This window comes from Lytechinus pictus, chromosome 18, assembly GCF_037042905.1.
Source record: "Lytechinus pictus isolate F3 Inbred chromosome 18, Lp3.0, whole genome shotgun sequence".
In the NCBI taxonomy this organism is placed as follows: Eukaryota; Metazoa; Echinodermata; class Echinoidea; order Temnopleuroida; family Toxopneustidae; genus Lytechinus; species Lytechinus pictus.
In genome coordinates, this window is record NC_087262.1 from 18,867,368 (window position 1) to 18,886,196 (window position 18,829).

Sequence of the window (18,829 nt, forward strand, 5' to 3'; positions counted from 1 at the left end):
GTTTAGCAATCAAGAGACCTGCTATGAGTCTAGGAATTGGGATTGTTGCAAACTGGAACTGCGATGATCCGAAGTTAATAACCATCACGAGTTCGGTCAAATTCGTGCTGTCCGAACTTTTATCGCATTAGTCCGACGGGCGCTCATGACGGACGGATTATATTATGCGAGTCAATTGGCCTTTTGCAAATATCGTATTTATTCAATTTCCCCATGATTTGTCAGTGGCTGGGCCCTTTAAATCCTTTGACATATATACCTCTTCATCATTGGAGTCTTGAATCCCCTCCCATATATTTATAAGAGACACATGTAAAAGGTGGTGATTTTATTAATCTCTACGCCTAATGCGTAGGAAGGTTTAAAAAAATAAGCAATTAAAATGTTAAAAATTAAAGGTTTCTTACCAGACCGATGTCGTGTAGATCCCTCGATCCAAATGTACACAACGCAAATACAATAGGTCGTCCCTTGAACTGCTTACGTATGACGTACATCCGGTTAGCGATGCCGTTTTGAAGAACAATTTATAGATAAAAATTATTATTTCACAAATAATTAAATTTATTACGTGATTATAAATAATTAGCAGGATTATACTAATTATTTATAATCAGGTAATTTTATTATTTGTGAAATAATTTTTATCTATAAATTGTTCTTCAAAAGAGATTAATAAAATCACCACCATTTACGTGATTTTTAATAAAAAAGATGGATTTCCTAGGGAAATCCATCTGTGTTTACATACTGTGTCTCTTATGGGAGGGGACTCAAGACTCCAATGATGAAGAAGTATATATGTCAAAGGATTTAAAAAAGACATCATCATGGAGTCCTCAAGACTAGTAGATGGTCCCCAAGTCTGCGCACCTAACAATTTGAGTTAAGATTTAACATGAATTACTTTTTCTTTCACAAAATCTTTCAGTTAATAATGTTATATTATTATGAGTAAATGTACCAAATAAGTCATAAAAATTTGAAAGAAATATAAGATTTTCTTGGAAAAAACCTCGGGCTGTCATTTTCAGATTGAAAAAAAAAAGGTACATGTACCCCATGGCCATGTCTGCGCACTCATTCACTTTACACATGATTCGGGGATTTTGATGAGAAAGGCTGCATTTTGAGGCTGTCACATGAAATGCCCAAAATTCATTATTTGTCCACCATTTTGAGTCAGATTTTTGTCTCACCTGCATAGCAGAGTGAGACTATAGGCGCCGCTTTTCCGACGGCGGCGGCGGCGGCGGCGGCGACGGCGGCGGCGGCGGCGGCGTCAACACCAAATCTTAACCTGAGGTTAAGTTTTTGAAATGACAGCATAACTTAGAAAGTATATGGACCTAGTTCATGAAACTTGGCCATAAGGTTAATCAAGTATTACTTAACATCCTGCCTGAGTTTCATGTCACATGACCAAGGTCAAAGGTCATTTAGGGTCAATGAACTTAGACCATGTTGGGGGAATCAACATCAAAATCTTAACCTAAGGTTAAGTTTTTGAAATGTCATCATAACTTAGAAAATATATGGACCTAGTTCATGAAACTTATACATAAGGTTAATCAAGTATCACTGAACATCCTGCATGAGTTTCACATCACATGACCAAGGTCAAAGGTCATTTAGGGTCAATGAACTTTGGCCGAATTGGGGGTATCTGTTGAATTACCATCATAACTTTGAAAGTTTATGGATCTGATTCATGAAACTTGGACATAATAGTAATCAAGTATTACTGAACATCCTGTGCAAGTTTCAGGTCACATGATCAAGGTCAAAGGTCATTTAGGGTCAATGAACTTTGGCCAAATTGGGGTATTTGTTGAATTACAGCCATAAATTTGAAAGTGTGTTGGTCTAGTTCATAAAACTTGGACATAATAGTAATCAAGTATCACTGAACATCCTGTGCGAGTTTCAGGTCACATGATCAAGGTCAAAGGTCATGTAAGGTCAAAGAACTTTGGCCACGTTGGGGGTATTTGTTGAATTGCCATCATATCTCTATAAGTGTATTGGTCTAGTTCATAAAACGTGGAAATAAGAGTAACCAAGTATCACTGAACATCTTGTGCGAGTTATAGTAGTTTTCAAAATCAGCACTGCTGCTATATTGAATCGCGTGATGCAGGTGAGACGGCCAGAGGCATTCCACTTGTTTAATGAATATCTGTCTATGTATCGCATGTGTAAATTCTGTGTTTGTTGCGTATCTTCTTTTACTAGAATCGCGCAGATACATGTACGCTACTAGAATCGCGCAGATACGCATGTGCGCAGACAAGGGGGACTGCGCAGACTTGGGGGAACTCGCCATACACTACCGGTACTAGGCGTATAGTGTCCGGACGATCAATTTTAGAAAGTCATTTGGAAACATTTACAAGCAAAGTTTCATCATTTTTTAGTGCAAAATGTTAGGAAATTAGAGAACAAAATAGAAGATGATTACAACTATTGTATTGAAATCAGTTAGTGTATTACATCAAAAGACAAAAAAAGAAGGCTTCAAAAATATAAAGTGTCCAGACACCCGACCCCCCATTCTACAATGGAGGTCAGGTGTCCGGACACTTTACATTTTTGAAGTCTTCTTTTTTGTCTTTGGATTACACTAAAAATATGAATTCAATAGCTGTAATCATCTTTTATTTTGTTCTCTAGATCTATATTTCCTAACATTTTGTACACCGAGTTGTTGAAGTATTTTTTTTGTGTGAAAAAATCGAAGGGACAGGTTTCCCAGCTACAATACACTGCATATATGAACAGTTTCTTATTCTTTAGAATTGCTGCAATTTAGTCTTCATCTATCAATAGGATGGGCCTACTCACACGTATTGCGAGGTTAGTATTAGTATACTAACCTTGCACCATGAACCGCGTTTGGCATTGGATTTCTAACTAGTGGGTCGTGTGTGCAGGGATCCCACTTCTGGTGTCCACAACACACGACTTCTATGGCTTGATTTTTCTGTGCGCGGCGGCATGTAATGAACCCTTGGGTGGGATGGGCCCAAAGTTTATCAGGAACTGATCGGATGATCGATTAGCCTAGGTTAGAGCCCAGTATTAAAGGACACTGAACTTTTGCTGACATGACGATTCTCAAAAGGAATTTTAAACAACACTAACTTTAGTTTAGACCTACGTCAGCTTAATTGTTACTTGATTACAATTACATTGATTTTCGTGCTCTATTTATAGGATTTAACAGGATAAGTGTACAGGAATTCAAAGAAAAAACAACAACAAATAAAAACTAATCTGAAGAATCAAGGAAGGTGTAGTTAGCATTTTTTGGTCAACTCTTGGATATCTGGAAGCCTTAAAATGTCTCGGGCGACAGTATCCAAATCAAGGGCTGACAAAGCGAAGGACAAAGACAAGGACAGAGGAGGAAGTACATCTGTCCCTGTGCCACCGGTCAACTCAGATGTGATACCTGGAAGATTCACAGAAAATGATTGGTGAGATACTACATGTAATTTATTGATGGCACTGAACAAGGTTATGCCTGTAAATTTAAAATCTTTATCTTCTCCTTTAGTAACTTCACTTGTAAATCTTCGAAATGGGAGGAACTGTTAATTTGCTCATCAATGTAAAGAAATTAGATATCCATTAAGTGAACTGAATTGTACAAATATTCCAATCTTAACTTAAATGTTGTAGACAAATTAACAGATGCAATTTACGAACAGATTGCCTTTGAATGGAAATGTGCAAGACACATTTCTTTTAGTGTGTTGTCGGGTATTGCATTTAATTGATTATAGCATATTATTTTCTTCACATACAAATGTAAGGCTGTCGTGATAGGGTGGGGGTATTATGTATTTAGTTTAATAACTTGTGTTCAGACTGAGAACTATTTTACTTCTCCTGAAAGTTAACCCTACCTTCCCTATAGTTCTTAATTGTCTGTGGTATTAAAAAATGCATCTCTGTTGGTCTTTCAATTTTACTACATCTTGCTATTAAACGTGGATGCCTCATTGCCACTTCTACATGTAGCTATCCTTTTTTTCCATTGCTGTTCCTGTATTTACCAACTAATGTTTTTTTTTTTTTTTTTTAATCCTGCTTTCAGGAATTCCATGCTGGATAAAGAAGATGGAGAGGATTTTGTCATTGATATTGTTGGAAACATAGTAGACTCTGCCCTGACTGTAATCTATGACAATTATATACAGAAACAGCTCTATCCATATGTTGTAACACAGGCTAGAGATGCAATACTTCAAATCATTGAGGTAAGTGCAAGGACGGATACTGCAAGTCCTCTATTAAAGCCATAGTAAGTTGCGATTGATCCGATCAATTACAACTATGGACAGCCAGCAATGTCAACATCTAAAATGTAAATTTGTTCAAAATATTTTCTAGGTGTGATGTATATTCATACATTCATCATTCTCTTGAGGATTCAGTGTGATTCTCGTTGCTCTCTAGGGTGATTGTTTAAATTTCCTGGAGAAAAAATTATGGTATGGATAGATTTCCAATTTCCATACAGTTGAGATTGATTGGATCAATCGTAACTCTTTGTAAGACGGGGTCCTACACTTGCCACAGTCAAAGTCACACTCTCACTACTTTAATATATATATATATATATATATATACATATTTTTGAAATGTTAAATCTTTCCTTTTTTTCCATGAAAGTGTATTCTGGGTTGATTCTTCATGGAAAATTTTAATCTTAAAATCTTAAAGTGCAAGAGAAAAAGTGAGTGTGTGACATTGGCTGCTTCGTTTGCATACACTAGAGACTATGTTGTGCATACAACTTTATGAATATATATATATATATATATATGACGTCATATATATATTTGATCACAAACGCACGTTACGATGACTATAGTTGTTTCTGTGAAGGGCGCGCATCCTTAGCCAGTTGTCATAGCAACATTTGTCTGAGGATGTGCTTTTTGATTGATCTGATACCACATTGTAAACTCCTGAAGAAGACGGAGGACTGTCAAAAACTCGAGTGAATAATAAAAACTTTATTGGCAATCAAAGCATTATCATCAGCATGTTATTTTGTTAGCCAATATGTGAAAGTTTAAGATATATATGACATCCAAATTTGATGAAATGTTCCAGTGTTTTGCTTGTTGGATTTTTCTTTATCAAATCGTGTTCTTGTTTGGGTTGACTCGGCTCTGGCTGTTTTATGTTCTCTTATGTAAGATAGTAAGCACAACAATAAAATGTTAACATTTTACAAATTGACTTCTTCCAGGCTAAATTTCATTAAAAAAATCATAATTATAGACATTTGTGACTAACTTCAATTATTTTTCTTGTGTCTTCAGTGGCAATTTCTTGCTCGGGATGAAGGCGAGTCACAACCAGAAAATGATGCAACGTGGCTAGAAGAAGATGGTAAGTGGGAAGTACTCATTGAAAAATAAAATTTGAACTATATTTATCTTGTTTATATTGCAATGGTATGTTGCTTTTTTCCTCATTTTCAGTTTTGATATTTCTTCTCTTTTCAAGAATAATTTTTTTTTCATGTTGTACAAACAAGACCAGAATTAAGGCCAGGGGAGCGTTTCATCATCATTTTTGTCCGACAAGTTGTCAGATCTGGTAAAAATTTCCCAGATTTTGATTGGCTGAGAGGCACTGTTACTAGGGTAACTTTCGGATGAAATGCATAAAAAGTCCTGTATGAAACGATCCACACGTGGCAAATGAATGTCGTGATCATTTCATGTATTTATTTCACTGTATGTAATGTTCTCTTCAAAGAAGTATTTTGAGTGGCTTTTTAGATTTATATTACACGCAGTGTGAGCTGCACTTGACATTAATCTGATCTGGGTGTAGATTTTATTTATTTACATGTACATAATTGCAGAAAATATAATTTAGATATAACGGAAACTATTGGATTATATGTATATTGGATACATCAAAAGTTCACAAAATACCTTTTACAGTCTACATCGATACATTAAATTACCAAATAATTGTTATCTTTATGGTTTGTGTCATCTCCAGAGCCCATGCCCTGCGTACCCGATGCATGGGCCCAGGGTTCAGTACCTCAGAAGAACCGACCGCTCCTGTCCCCTCCCGTCTCGGAACCGGGCACCGACATCACCCACGTCAGTGGCATGTCCCACCGGGAAATCCTGGAGGATGTCATCTGTGAGTCTCATGCCGATATTGAGCCTGTGGAGATCCCAGATGGAGAGAAGGAAGGAGGAGAGGAAGATAAAGAGGGAGAGGGGAAGGAGGATGAGAAAGAAGGAGGGGTAACTCAGACTGAGGATGTATTAGAAAGATTGGCAGGCTCTGAGCAACCAGAAGCAGAACCGAAGACGGAGGGAGATGTCAAAGATGAGGCAAAGCCCTGTGAAAAGGTAGTGATTTCATCATAATTCTCTCTCGTAGACTCATGTAATAATAATAATGCAGTTCTTGTATAGCGCATATCACATTATGTCATAACGACCCCTATGCGCTCCCAAGGACTTGGATATTATTACCCTGGCTTTAGCCCTGCAGCCTTTTACAGCGCGGTAGCATTTCAAGGAATAAATTCCTGCCAGGTACCCATTCATCTCACCTGGGTTGAGTGCAGCACAATGTGGATGAATTTCTTTCTGAAAAGGAAATTACGCCATGGCTGGGATTCGAACCCACGACCCTCCGTTTCAAAGTCAGAAGACTAATACACTGGGCCACAACGCTCCACATATGTCAATCATAAGACCAAGAATTAATTTTGTGAAATTCTTTGATGTATAAACCTATATTTTTGTATTACGAGATAAATCAATAAATATTCTTGTCAATGAGTCTGTTTGATTTTTCTTTCCAGTCACAAATAACTTAAGTTTTACATCACATCAACATGGTATTTTGATTAATTTTAGTCAAATTTTCATGCAGAACTTGCCTTCGAAAGTTCTTTTTACATTATTTTATTTAGAGATAAATACCAGTTGTAACAATCTCGAAATGAATTACAACAAAATCAAATAAAATGACCACCAATTAAGTGTTTGTATGTATGAATAAAAAAACATGTGCCAAATGACTCAGGAAAACATGTGTAATTGCTGAGAAATGAGCTAAATAAACAAGGAATTCCATTAAAATGTTGGGTATTTTTCAAAACAATATTTATACACTGTCCCTTATAGCCTTTTTGTGTTAGTGATCAGAATTATGGGTTTTCAGCTAAGATTTCATGATTTCACAAAGATAAGTTTATTTCAATATACCAGATCTGGATCTATGATAATATGGTGGCAAGTAAACTTATTGTAAAGACTTTATCGTGAAATGATTGTTTGCTGCAACTCCTTTTTTTTTCCTTTAAAGTAAAAAAAAGCAAAGATTTTGCTTTCATGATTAAAGAAGAAAAAGAAGAACTCTACATGCCTTATATCAGTTAGTCAAATGCCATGAATTTTAGGAGCTGAAAGATATGTTGCAACATTATAAGTGTTCAAATTCTATAAAACAGGACATAACCTTTCAATATCATCTACCTTATCCAGGCTAAACCAGAGGCCCACCGTCCACGCAAGCCAAAGTTCAAACCTCGCAAGGGTCGGATAGTACATTCAGCAGGGCTGAGGGATATGCACAAATCATTGGATGAGATGGAGAGAGAGATGCTGGAAGCCGAACGGAAAGCCAACGAGCCCAAACCTGTCGTCAAAGACTCCATTTTAGATCACATGCCATCATCATGCCATTCAATACTCAAGGTTAGAATGAGAAGAGCACAAAGATATGTTCATCAAGTTATTAGAAACTTAAAATGTTTTATACCTTTAAATCATTTTAAAGAGGAAAATCCATGTGATTTCAATACCTGCCACCTTCCTTTATTATAATAGGCACAGTCCCGATTTTGGCAAAAGAGAATTCCCGTCAACTACTGTATCCCTATTTTGTAATAGATCTGTCTGTCCTACAGTGTAATGTGTAGGAAACTGTAATGTCCAGATTTCCGCCTTTTTTTCTATTTGTCCCTCTTTCTTGAGTTTGCAGAGTTGGCTTGTATGAAGGCCAGTACAAGAAAAAATCAGAGCAGTGTGCTATAAAAAACTTATATCTGGGACCTGAATCACAAAACTTGCCATTGTCATGAATTCTGTCATCAATGTTAAAGTATCTTCCATAGTAATAGGGCTGAACAACTAGTGGTATAGGGTTATTGATATGCCTCCTTGATTATTTTATCTACTTTTGTTATATGTACTTCATTCTAGAAAACATTTGAGAGTGTTTCGTAAAAGAAAAGAATGAAGCAAGTAATAGTATTGAATTAATCTTTCTTACATTGTTTACTCTCTCAAATCACTCAAAGATCAATCGGGCTCATGTTTCCACTTTATTGTTAGCTTAATGTTAACCCACTATAAATTTAGCCAGGAGTTATAATAGAAATATTTTGAATTGCTTGCATGTGCTTTTTCACTGTAGAAGAAAAAAGCTTCAGATCATTTTAAACTTGTAAGTATCAATTGAGTGATTGATGGAAAAAAAATGTCACTTCCATTTTTGGCCTTGGGAATTAGTGGTTCCGTGGTTTTCAAGGAAAAATTTCTCTGTTTTTCAATAGTGAGAACATTTGTTAGCGGAACACAGACTTGTAGTAGATTTCATGCGCCAACATTCTTCACAGGAGGGGCATGGGTAGTTTGAGACCCTCTCTCATTGCACACCATCTCTAGGGGTACCATGTCTGTCTTCTGGATGGTAAAGGAGCCTTCACCCTCCGGCCTTGGGGTGCAGTGTGTACATTTTTTTTCATACAGTTTTACTTCCACATTTACAAGAGTGAGAGGGATCCCTTGGTATTGGGTCTCTCGTAAGTTGGGATTTCATCAAAGCTCATTTTATTAGTCGTATGTCTCTGGATTTTAAGTCTTGTGCAATCATGTTTTTCCACAGAGCCTAGTGATATATAGAATGGTTTGCTTTTTTTACTCCATCACTTCATTTTAGACTGGTCATCAAACACATCATGACTCTTTGGACTGAAGAGGGCCTCCTTCTACTTATCTTGCACATATCATCATATTCACTTGTGTAGTATTTTTCTTCTGTACACCGATTCTGTTTGGAAAGTCAGAGCATGATTGCCTTTGCATACTTTAAATATAATGAAGATACACAATAATTGAGGGCTTGCACGGCAAATATATATGATCTATGGAGTACTAGAAGAAATAATCGGTTATTTCATGGAGGCAACCGATTATTCTTTCTACTTCGTCCATCGCCACGATGAACCTCTTCCACATCTTATATGATCTAATAATAAAGTAACAGTTATTTTTTATCACTTAGCAATTGTTCAGAGTACTGCATACATGTAAACTCGTTAAGGAAACTTTCTGATAACGGGCTAATTTCTACCTTTTGGGCATCTTTTACTAAATCATTTGTATTAGCATATGTTCTTAGGGCAATATAATCATGGAATATTTGCAGAAGAGGGGCATAATTAAATGACTCGCCATTTATTTATATTCTTTTATAAGTGTCTGGCTCGTAATCCCTTGAAGGGAGCAAACGATGCTCAGTGTTTTCCTCTCTCACATCACTGATTTGTCTGTTTCAATGCTTGTGCATGTTTTTAGCATTAGATGTTAAAGCATGTGCATGAAGTTTTTAGGATTGTTCTTTGAAATCACTCACCTTTAAAGTTTCACTCATTGGTTTGTAATTTGAGTCATTTCTAAATTGCAAGTCCCAAGGGCATTCCAAAAATATATTTTTTTATACTGTTAAGACTGTATTTATGCTACTATATATATATATATATATATATATATATATATATATGTATAAAAATATATATATATATATATATATATTTATATATATATATATATATATATATATATATAGTAGCATATATATATATATATATATTGGGAGAGCTAAATAAGCCCCCCCCCCATGTCTCTTTATAGTAAACCCCCAACTAACATTTAATTCATCCTTTCATAGGTTTAGACTGGAAGACCATGTACAAAAGTTATGATCAAACGTTGATATCAATCATATCTCTTGATGTTTCTGTACATCCCTCAGTAATGCTAAATCCTGACTTTCATTGTAGGTCCAAGCGGGCAGACCGCCAGGCAGTAAGGATGTCAACTATGATGACAGAGGAAACGTGATATCGGTCGTTAGGCTCGATCCTGAGAAACTCCCTTCACACAGGTAAGATCTGCCACTGCACTTTCATACACCTGTAGAAGGGCACTTGCTTGGGGTTGGTTTCACAAAAGTGTATCAATATCAGTGATATCCACAGGTTTAAAGTTTGTCATTGGCTGGAGCTCGGGAGTATTTAATGAATTGATTTGTCAGACGTTTTATCTGACAGTCACCATAGTACATTTAGCACTCAAAACACCTGTTGGACTTAGGAGTGACTTAAAGGACAAGTCCATCCCAACAAGCATAACACTGAAAAAATTTCATCAAAATCGGATGTAAAATAAGAAAGTTATGACATCTTAAGATTTTGCTTAATTTCATTAAACAGTTATGTCGATTATGTACATCCTGGTAGGTATGCAAATGAGATGACCAATGACCTCATCCACTCACTATTTCTTTTTATTTCATTGTATAAAATATGAAATATTCAAATTTTTTCCTCATTGTCAAGTGAAACAACAAATAATTCCTCCCTGAACATGTGAATTTAGCATTGTTTAATGGTTCAGTCAAGTTGGTCCTCATTGTCATATATGTAAAAAATGAAATATTGTATAATTCAAACAAAAGAAATAGTGAGTGAAAGACATCATCGACTCTCATTTGCATTGTCACTGAATTGTACATATCACTGTTTTGTGAAAAATAAGCAAAGCTTTAGAATGTCATAGCTTTGTTGTTTTACATCCGATTTTGATGAACTTTTCGGCATTCTGCTAGTTTGATTTTCTCTACTTATTAAAATCAACAATTTTTTTGGGTGGACTTGACCTTTAAAGTCACCTTTTACACTTTTTAATGCCCCTCCACAGGAAATTAGGCTTATGGCCAACTTGAGATACAGGGTCGCTGTGCAGGCATATTAAAGTGATTGCTGCTGTATTTTATCACTAATCAGCTTTTTGTGTTTGATGTAACAAAGTCTATGCACACATCCTTATTCAGTGTCTATATACTGCCAGTTATTTTGTTTTTTTATATTACAAATAATAGCATATCAATGTTCAAAATTACTAATTGAGTGCAATATATATGTTGCTATGAGAGAATATCTGTTTTCCATGCAAAATTAGGTGTGCAGCACTTGTTAATTGTTCAAAATAGAATTTGTTCTTCTTTGAAATTTTCTCTGAAGAAATTGTCAAAAGCTTGATTCAGGTGATCAAAAGAGATTTATGAAAAGGTAAGAATGAAATATTGCCAAGTGCTGCCTGCTAGAATTAGAAATAGGATTGTCGCTTCGCTGTAAAACCCTGTATTTTCACTGTAGTTCACAACTATGTAATGCAAAGCAAAATGTAGTAAAAGAAAAAACCCTTAAAACCAAAATACTAATCATGCATTACAGACTGTTATTGATGTAATATCAGGAGCAACATACTGTATATTCCGATGCTAAATAGTTTACCAATTTCCAGTTTCATCAAATCTTTTGTAGGTGAATGCAACTAAATAGAAATCCTTACATACGTGTAGCTATTTTTGCTTTTTTATTTACCAAATGTGAACTGATCAGGAAGGCATACCTTTGAATGTTTTCCCAATCAATGTTTTTGTCATATCCCCCATGAAATATGAGTTGAGTTTCTCATGTTGTAGTGTGGGAGTGGGACAAAACCAACGCAGTTAAAAGGTGATTTGGATAGGGACGGTTTTCGGTTTAGTTTTGATTGTGCATATGGAGATTCAACATGTATTTATATGGTAATGGTGGGGAAGAGAAGGGTGCTTTTTTTCTTTTTTTTAGGTAAGTTTATCTGACACAAGATCAGCAACTTGACTTTATTGAGGACTATTGTTTTACATGGTTTTAATATTTTCACATTTCAAATAGTTTTGTAGTTACATGTATATCATACGCATCTTCCTATTCAAGACCTACAAAAAAGAATTTGTTTTTTGCCTTAAGATGGATCATCAGAATTTACAGCTTTTCATGTACTTGTAGTCGCTTCTTGATCATGCACTATAGTATAGAGTGAATGCTTATATCACATGTGCACATTTCATGATAGATACACCATGGATATGACAAAAAGATTCCATTTTATAAAAAAGGAGTTTAGATAGGAATTTGGAGACACAATGTCAGGGCAAGAGAAATTAAATCTCAGGTAAAAGAGTGAGAGATTCTGCAAAAATGGTATTTCAGTTGGAGAGCTCTTGCCATTCGACCCTTTTCAGAAAATTAGAATGGGTGTTTTCCTGCAGCAGATTTCAATCAGGCCCCTGCAACATTGAAGATGCAATTAATTTTACATTTTAGCATAATCAAGTTTATTCATAATAGTAAGTCAGTTATCATAATAGTAAGTAGTAAGTCACTTGCAAAAGTTAAAATCTATTATAAATATTATTTGTATTTTTTATGTTACAGGGCTCAAGTCATTCTCCTCTTTATCAATGCCTATTAGTGCCTTCATGATTCTTTTCTTTCTTTTTTTCAGAGTAAGGACGCAGTACGCAGTGGTGGACCCTGCGGTTGAAGCAGCCCATGCCCGTCTGGTGGCCATGAGGACTGGCCGCTACATCTCCCAGCAGAAGGCTGAGATGGCCAAACAGCAGGCAGAGGTTAGGGCCATGACCAAGAGCCATGGCGCACGAACAGCAGAAGGTACCATGAAAACTGGTAAGTTATTGGTCAGCAGTGAATCTTTTTGAAAAAGGTCATTTTAAAGATGAAATGAAAATCCATATTTTATTGTTCGAAATACACATGAAATGAAATACTCCGAAAATTTGCTTTGCATAATTGATCGTGGGCCCGGCAGCCGCTGTGCAGGGCCAGATCAACGATACTCTATCCCTTTAATCGTTGAACGCCAAACAGGGTATCATCAACTCCCATCTTTTAATGTCTTTTGGTCTGATGCTCTACCTACTGAGCCAACACACCGGTTTGGTAATCTACTATCCAGCTCTCAATTTTTCATGACTAACGAGTGATGACTTTCACCGTGCCATGGCGTCGTCCTCTATCTCTGAATCCACATTAGACTCAAGAATTCCTGTACTTCTTAAGAATTCCCCACATATCCTCCAATCCGTCAAGGGATTCAAGGACAAGAGTTAGAGGGGAAAGCAGCTTTCATAATGTTGGTTGCGTGATTGATGGGGCATACATGTAGGTGGTATTATAAATCATGCATACGCGTTGAATGATTACAGTCTCTCATATTCTGGATGGAATGTGTATTTTATTGAAGAGACATACCACTTAATTGTTTTTTATTACTAATCATGTGTGTGACGGTGTGGGTGGGTGTGTGCATGTCTGTGTGTATTGCGTATTTGTAATGTAATGTAACGTGTACATGTACAACAATATTTTAGTGGACTATGTTTAAAACAAGTTTTTTAATTTTTAATTTAGTCGCGAATTTCACGATCAGATAACATCTTGATTGTTTCATGTTTTTGCTTTGTATCTATATATATATTGTTACAAAATTTGTAAGGGGGTTGGAAATTACTAAACCACTATAATGTAAGCTTGCACAAATCTCACTGATTTCACCAACTGCTAATCTCTCCTTTCATTGACTCTGTATAATTCTCAAAGTTAATTCTCTTATTAAGTTCTTAATTTCCCTCTCTCAGACCAAAGTCTCTTTACACCAAGAATGTAAATCGATTATCTGTACATGCGTCTATGTTCTCTCACAGGTGAGGAACAGCAAATTAAAATAAACAGAGCTGACTTTTAGGTTAGACTTGTCCAGTCATTAATAAGAGTACATGTAGACATTCAGAGAATAGATACAATCCAACTATATTCGATCGAAGTGAACTCCAAGACATGCCCCGAGAAACTCTTTCCAAATGTGAATTACCACCCCTTTTTATAGAGAGCTAGATCGAGCAAAGCATCCTTGAGCTAGTTTTCTCCCCAAGAACAACATTTGCCCTCAGCGTTGGGTCAGTCAGGGGCTGCGCTCGACTGAGAGACTGTCCTTGATGCTGCATAACGCGAGGGCAGACTCTGTTGATGAGCAAGACCCTGGACTTATGCAAAACAGATCTGTCCTCAGCGTGAGTTCAGGCGAGGTTGCACGCGCCTGAGATCTGTCATCGCTGGGCGAGGCCGCACGCGACTGAGAGACTGTCCTTGTTGTAACGTAACTGTTGTAACTGTCCTTGTTGTAACGTAAGCTAAGCTTTATAAGGACGGTCGCTCTTGACGAGCTAGGCCCACGTCATAAACAAAGTCTGACGTCAGCTGGGAATGTTGGAAGGATGCTCATGTAAAACGAGACGTAAACATCCTGCCACAAACTATGCCAGACTATGCAATTTACTGACAAGCTCAAGATAGCTTTGCTCTCACTGAATACTGAAATGTTGTTAGTAAACTAAATTTGTAAAACTGTTCTATGATTTTATGATTGAATAAATTGGAACTGAACTGAATTTCTTTGTTGTCATTTATTAAGTCCCATCCTATTTGTTTCTATGTTAGGTGTAAAACCATTAAAGACAGCAGCCAGCCTGGCTACTTTAGCCAGCAGTCACCAGTCGCATGGCACCAGACCAATGGAATATACAGCAGCGACGGGCGGCATCTCACCACTTCCTCCACCCCTTGTAAGTTTCTGTCCTTTTCATGGCCCATTCTGCACTAGGCTGGATAATATATTAGAATACAGCTCTGGTAAAAACAACCTGCATTTGGCATGTGTTTACCATTGTCTAGCAGTGGTGCATCTTTACATGTTACTTACTTATAAGATATAATTGGATTTACCTCGACTGATTGATAACTGCAACCAATCATACTTTTTAATTTCAATCAGATGAAAATATTGATAGTAATTTGATTGTTAATTATTGCTTTTTTGAAACCTTTCTTCTGAAAAACCCTTTAAAACTAAGAACAAATCATAATGAAAGTACCCCATGCATGAGAAATCATATTTCATTACAATACCATGCACTATCACGAATTTAGATAAGTGCAAGTTTCCAATAGAAATGAGCTTTGAGAAAAAGTGAAAATTATCTATCACTATGATATTTATTGGCTTCCAATTTGTTATTTTGGCCATAATTTGAAGAAATACTTTTAACAATTTCAAATCTAAAATATGAAAATGAAATTTATTTTACTGTCATGTTTCCCTTCCTCTCAAAATCCAGATTGAATCGATGGAGTTATCACCTGGCGTTGTTGTGAAGGAGGGCAACCGGATCAAACGAGGTCCCAAACCACAGGTACGATATCACGACTCCATCACCTCAGCCAAGCTTCGTTCACTCCGCCCCGTCAACCAGATGGACATGAGGGACGCCCAGCTGGCTGTGGCCGACATCATCAGTGCAAAGGGCCCTCTGCTCCGCCCACTTCCAGTCAACGAGCCCATCCCACCCATAGCGACCCGTCCAACCCCGCCCCCTCAGAAGTCATTACAGACTGCATGAATGATATGAACATTTTCAAGACTTATCCAGATTTAGATGAAACTACTGTGTATTCCTTTTCATTTGATGGAAAGAGCAACTTTTCTCTATTTGGAACAAACAACCACAGGATTACATTGAAAGTTCAAGAGAAATGATGCTTAATAATAAAAATGATAATAATAGGCATTTATATAACGCCATCTATCTAGAAATATTCTATTTCGAGGCGCGATGCTATTATTATTATTACCCCGGCTTTAGCTCGAGCTGCCTTTCAGTGCTCATGCATTCAAGGAATTATAATGGTTGATTGACAACAGGATAAAGTGAAGGGAAATGATAGTTGATTGACAAATCTGTTAGAAAATAAGCTTGAGAATATGAGATCTGAGTATGTTTTAAAGGGCAAGTCCACCTTCAACAAAAAGTGAATTTAAATGAAAAGAGAACAATCCAAAGAATGCTGAAAATTTTTCAAATTTTTTATATTGAGGTATATTGTTGGTATATATTTCTTGAAATTTAGAATGTATACCAACATTTCTTGAAATTTGAAATGCATACCAACAACATCTCTTGCAGTAAATTTTCTTGATTCCTCATCATCATAACGATCATCATTTTCATCCTCAATTAGTTATTTCCTCATCGTCGTCAACTGTAGAGTTGTCTTCAAATTTGAAAGCATTTCTTTGTTCTCAATTATTTGATGGGACCAGTTTGCATTCATGTCCCTATATAATTGACTCATTTGGTGACCCAAGGATTAAGTATTTTTTACCTTAAAATATGAACAAGTCTGAAAACAGCTTGTTTTGAATGGAAAAGGGAGACACCCCATTTGCTTTGGATCGAATGATGTTTTTTTTTTTTCATCTTTATGGTGATTGACAAACCAAACATCTAATTATATAACTTTTCAGGGTTAAAATGAAGTGATTAATCTGCAAAGTTATATGATCTCTATAGATTTCCATTCATTATTCATACAGTTGGTCTTGTTGCACTATCATAATAATGCTATGCTTGTGTGAAGTACCAGAGTCTGTCTCAGAAATATATATTCTGAGGTGCATTTGATGTGTACGAGACATCAGGGTGGAATTCCCCCCTTTAGGGTTTGTATTCACAGTAATATTAACCAGCATTTATCATAGTTAGCAAACTATGAAACAAATCACCAACAGCACATATTCAGTCAAGTCCCGGAGGGGGGGGGGAGTTTCATGAAAGGACTTGTCGGACGTTTTATCTGACAGATACCATTGAAACAGTGCCTCTCTGCCAATCAAAATCTATGAAAGATGTCAGACCCGACAACTAGTCGGACAAACATGTCGATGAAATACTCCCCAGCAATCCTTGTAAAACCATTACACCCTGTGTAGGAATGAGAAGTGCATTATTTTCCTAAGTAAAACATGAGGTCAAGATGACCAGCGAATTGAAAAACATAGCAACATCATGTTTGGCTCCCCATAGTCAACTGTTTATTTGATTCATGGTTTAATTTAGTATAACACCTTTTTTACAGGGGAGTATATGTTTTTGTATGTTTCCTCATACAGTAATTTCCTTACAATACATTTCCTCTTGTAAATCCTTTTTAATTGCCTTTGATGGGATACCTATTTGTGATGCTCAAATCGTTTGAGTCTGCAGCACACATTGAGACTTGTCATATATCTTATCTGTCAAATTCTGTTTTAATGTGGAAGAGGTTCATCGTGGTGAAGGATTGAGTAGAAGAAATAACCAGTTGTCTCACGATGTATCAAATGTAGTTGGAAATGGACGATTCGTCTGCAAGCTGCTAGACTTCGTCAGGTAATGAGCAAAGACGCTGCTGTGCACGGGTTATTTAGCGTTGGCGAGGGCGACCCCGATGGGATTCGAACACACGACCCTCTGTTTACAAGGCGAGAGTCGGAACCTTTACACCACGGCTCTTCCACGATTAATGTGAAGCCAAGTTAAAAAATCAAAATTAATATCCATTGACATGTAATACTATGCATGTGTTCCTTGTAAATTGATGATGAAATCTTCATTGGCAATAGCGATGCATTCTGCAGCTTTTCACTTCGACCAGGGAAATGTACAGTGTACAGGAATTTACCATTATTATTTCATTGTGAAGGGTTTTTTTGGGGGGGTGGGGGAGGTAGGTAAAAATATCCAGGATTTGAGATATCCAATAGTGCAGAAGAAAAGCAACCGAATGGGCAATATCCTATTTAAGAACTGATATTGAGAATGCTTATGGTGACGTTGTTTGAAATTGAATAGTAAAGTAAGAAAAATAAAAGTTATTGGGTTATCCCCCCTTTCCCATCTCTATGTGTATGACCATACCTTGACTTGGTTGTATAGTCAGGTGTACTTTCACATTCCATGATTACATAATCATCAGAAATGGGGCATCTTGAATAGTGAAGGTAAGAAGAAACAGTTTTCTACTCGGCTCTGTCTGTGAGTGACAGTATACATATAAGCTGAATTGCCTAGCTGTTTTTAGGTGTTTATATTCCAAACCCTAATTACTCTGATACAAATATGTTTAGTACTAGTACCCCACACCCTTTAATAAAAGAAATAAGCATTTGTTTTCAAATGAAATACATTTATTTGTAAAATGATTTTTTTTTAGCCTTGAATGAAGCACACAAAAATCTGTAATGATGCTATTTGCCGTCATATGTCTTCTCGAAACCTTAGATGTATCATATCAAAATATTTAATTTGTACATAGACTAACGTACCACGTTAAATAAACTGTAAATGATGTGCGTATTTGTAAATACTTGTAACATATTTTTCTGAAGACTTTATCATTCCTTTATTCATGCTCATCTAATCAAACTTCTCTCTCTGAATTTCACATATTGTGTATATAGATTTTATAATTCTATAATGTATATCTTATACAATGACAGTGTTTATGTGAGGGATGAATACATTAAAAGATGTTTATCATGAAATCAGTTTATTCTCTGTTTTCAGTTTATCATTTTTATACCCCTGCCAAACAAAGTTTGAAGGGGGTATAAAGGAATCAAACTACTTCCTCAGTTATTAACCAATACTCATGAAACTTGGAACACGTATTGGTGTTGGGGTAAGATGTGCGAGACACATATTTTTTGTGTGTGTGTATTGGAAATTGTGTTGCCATGGTAACAACATATCATATACC

The 18,829-nt window shown here is 36.3% G+C and overlaps 1 protein-coding gene across 2 annotated transcripts in view; it reads left to right on the top strand.

Annotated features, from left to right (window-relative positions):
* LOC129281735 (uncharacterized protein C2orf81 homolog) overlaps positions 1-18,617 on the top strand; it is a 21,457-nt gene extending 2,840 nt beyond the window's left edge. Inside the window, exons 2-11 of one of the 2 annotated variants that reach the window (XM_054917648.2) lie at positions 3,217-3,479; positions 4,103-4,265; positions 5,340-5,409; positions 6,034-6,398; positions 7,545-7,757; positions 8,479-8,508; positions 10,127-10,230; positions 12,681-12,862; positions 14,693-14,817; positions 15,370-18,617. In XM_054917648.2, the coding sequence (XP_054773623.2) occupies positions 3,343-3,479; positions 4,103-4,265; positions 5,340-5,409; positions 6,034-6,398; positions 7,545-7,757; positions 8,479-8,508; positions 10,127-10,230; positions 12,681-12,862; positions 14,693-14,817; positions 15,370-15,651 (1,671 nt within the window). In that variant the 5' untranslated portion in view covers positions 3,217-3,342 and the 3' untranslated portion in view covers positions 15,652-18,617. The remainder of the gene's footprint in view (positions 1-3,216; positions 3,480-4,102; positions 4,266-5,339; positions 5,410-6,033; positions 6,399-7,544; positions 7,758-8,478; positions 8,509-10,126; positions 10,231-12,680; positions 12,863-14,692; positions 14,818-15,369) is intronic. The other variant, XM_054917650.2, reaches the window with a different exon arrangement.
* Positions 18,618-18,829: the final 212 nt, after the last annotated feature.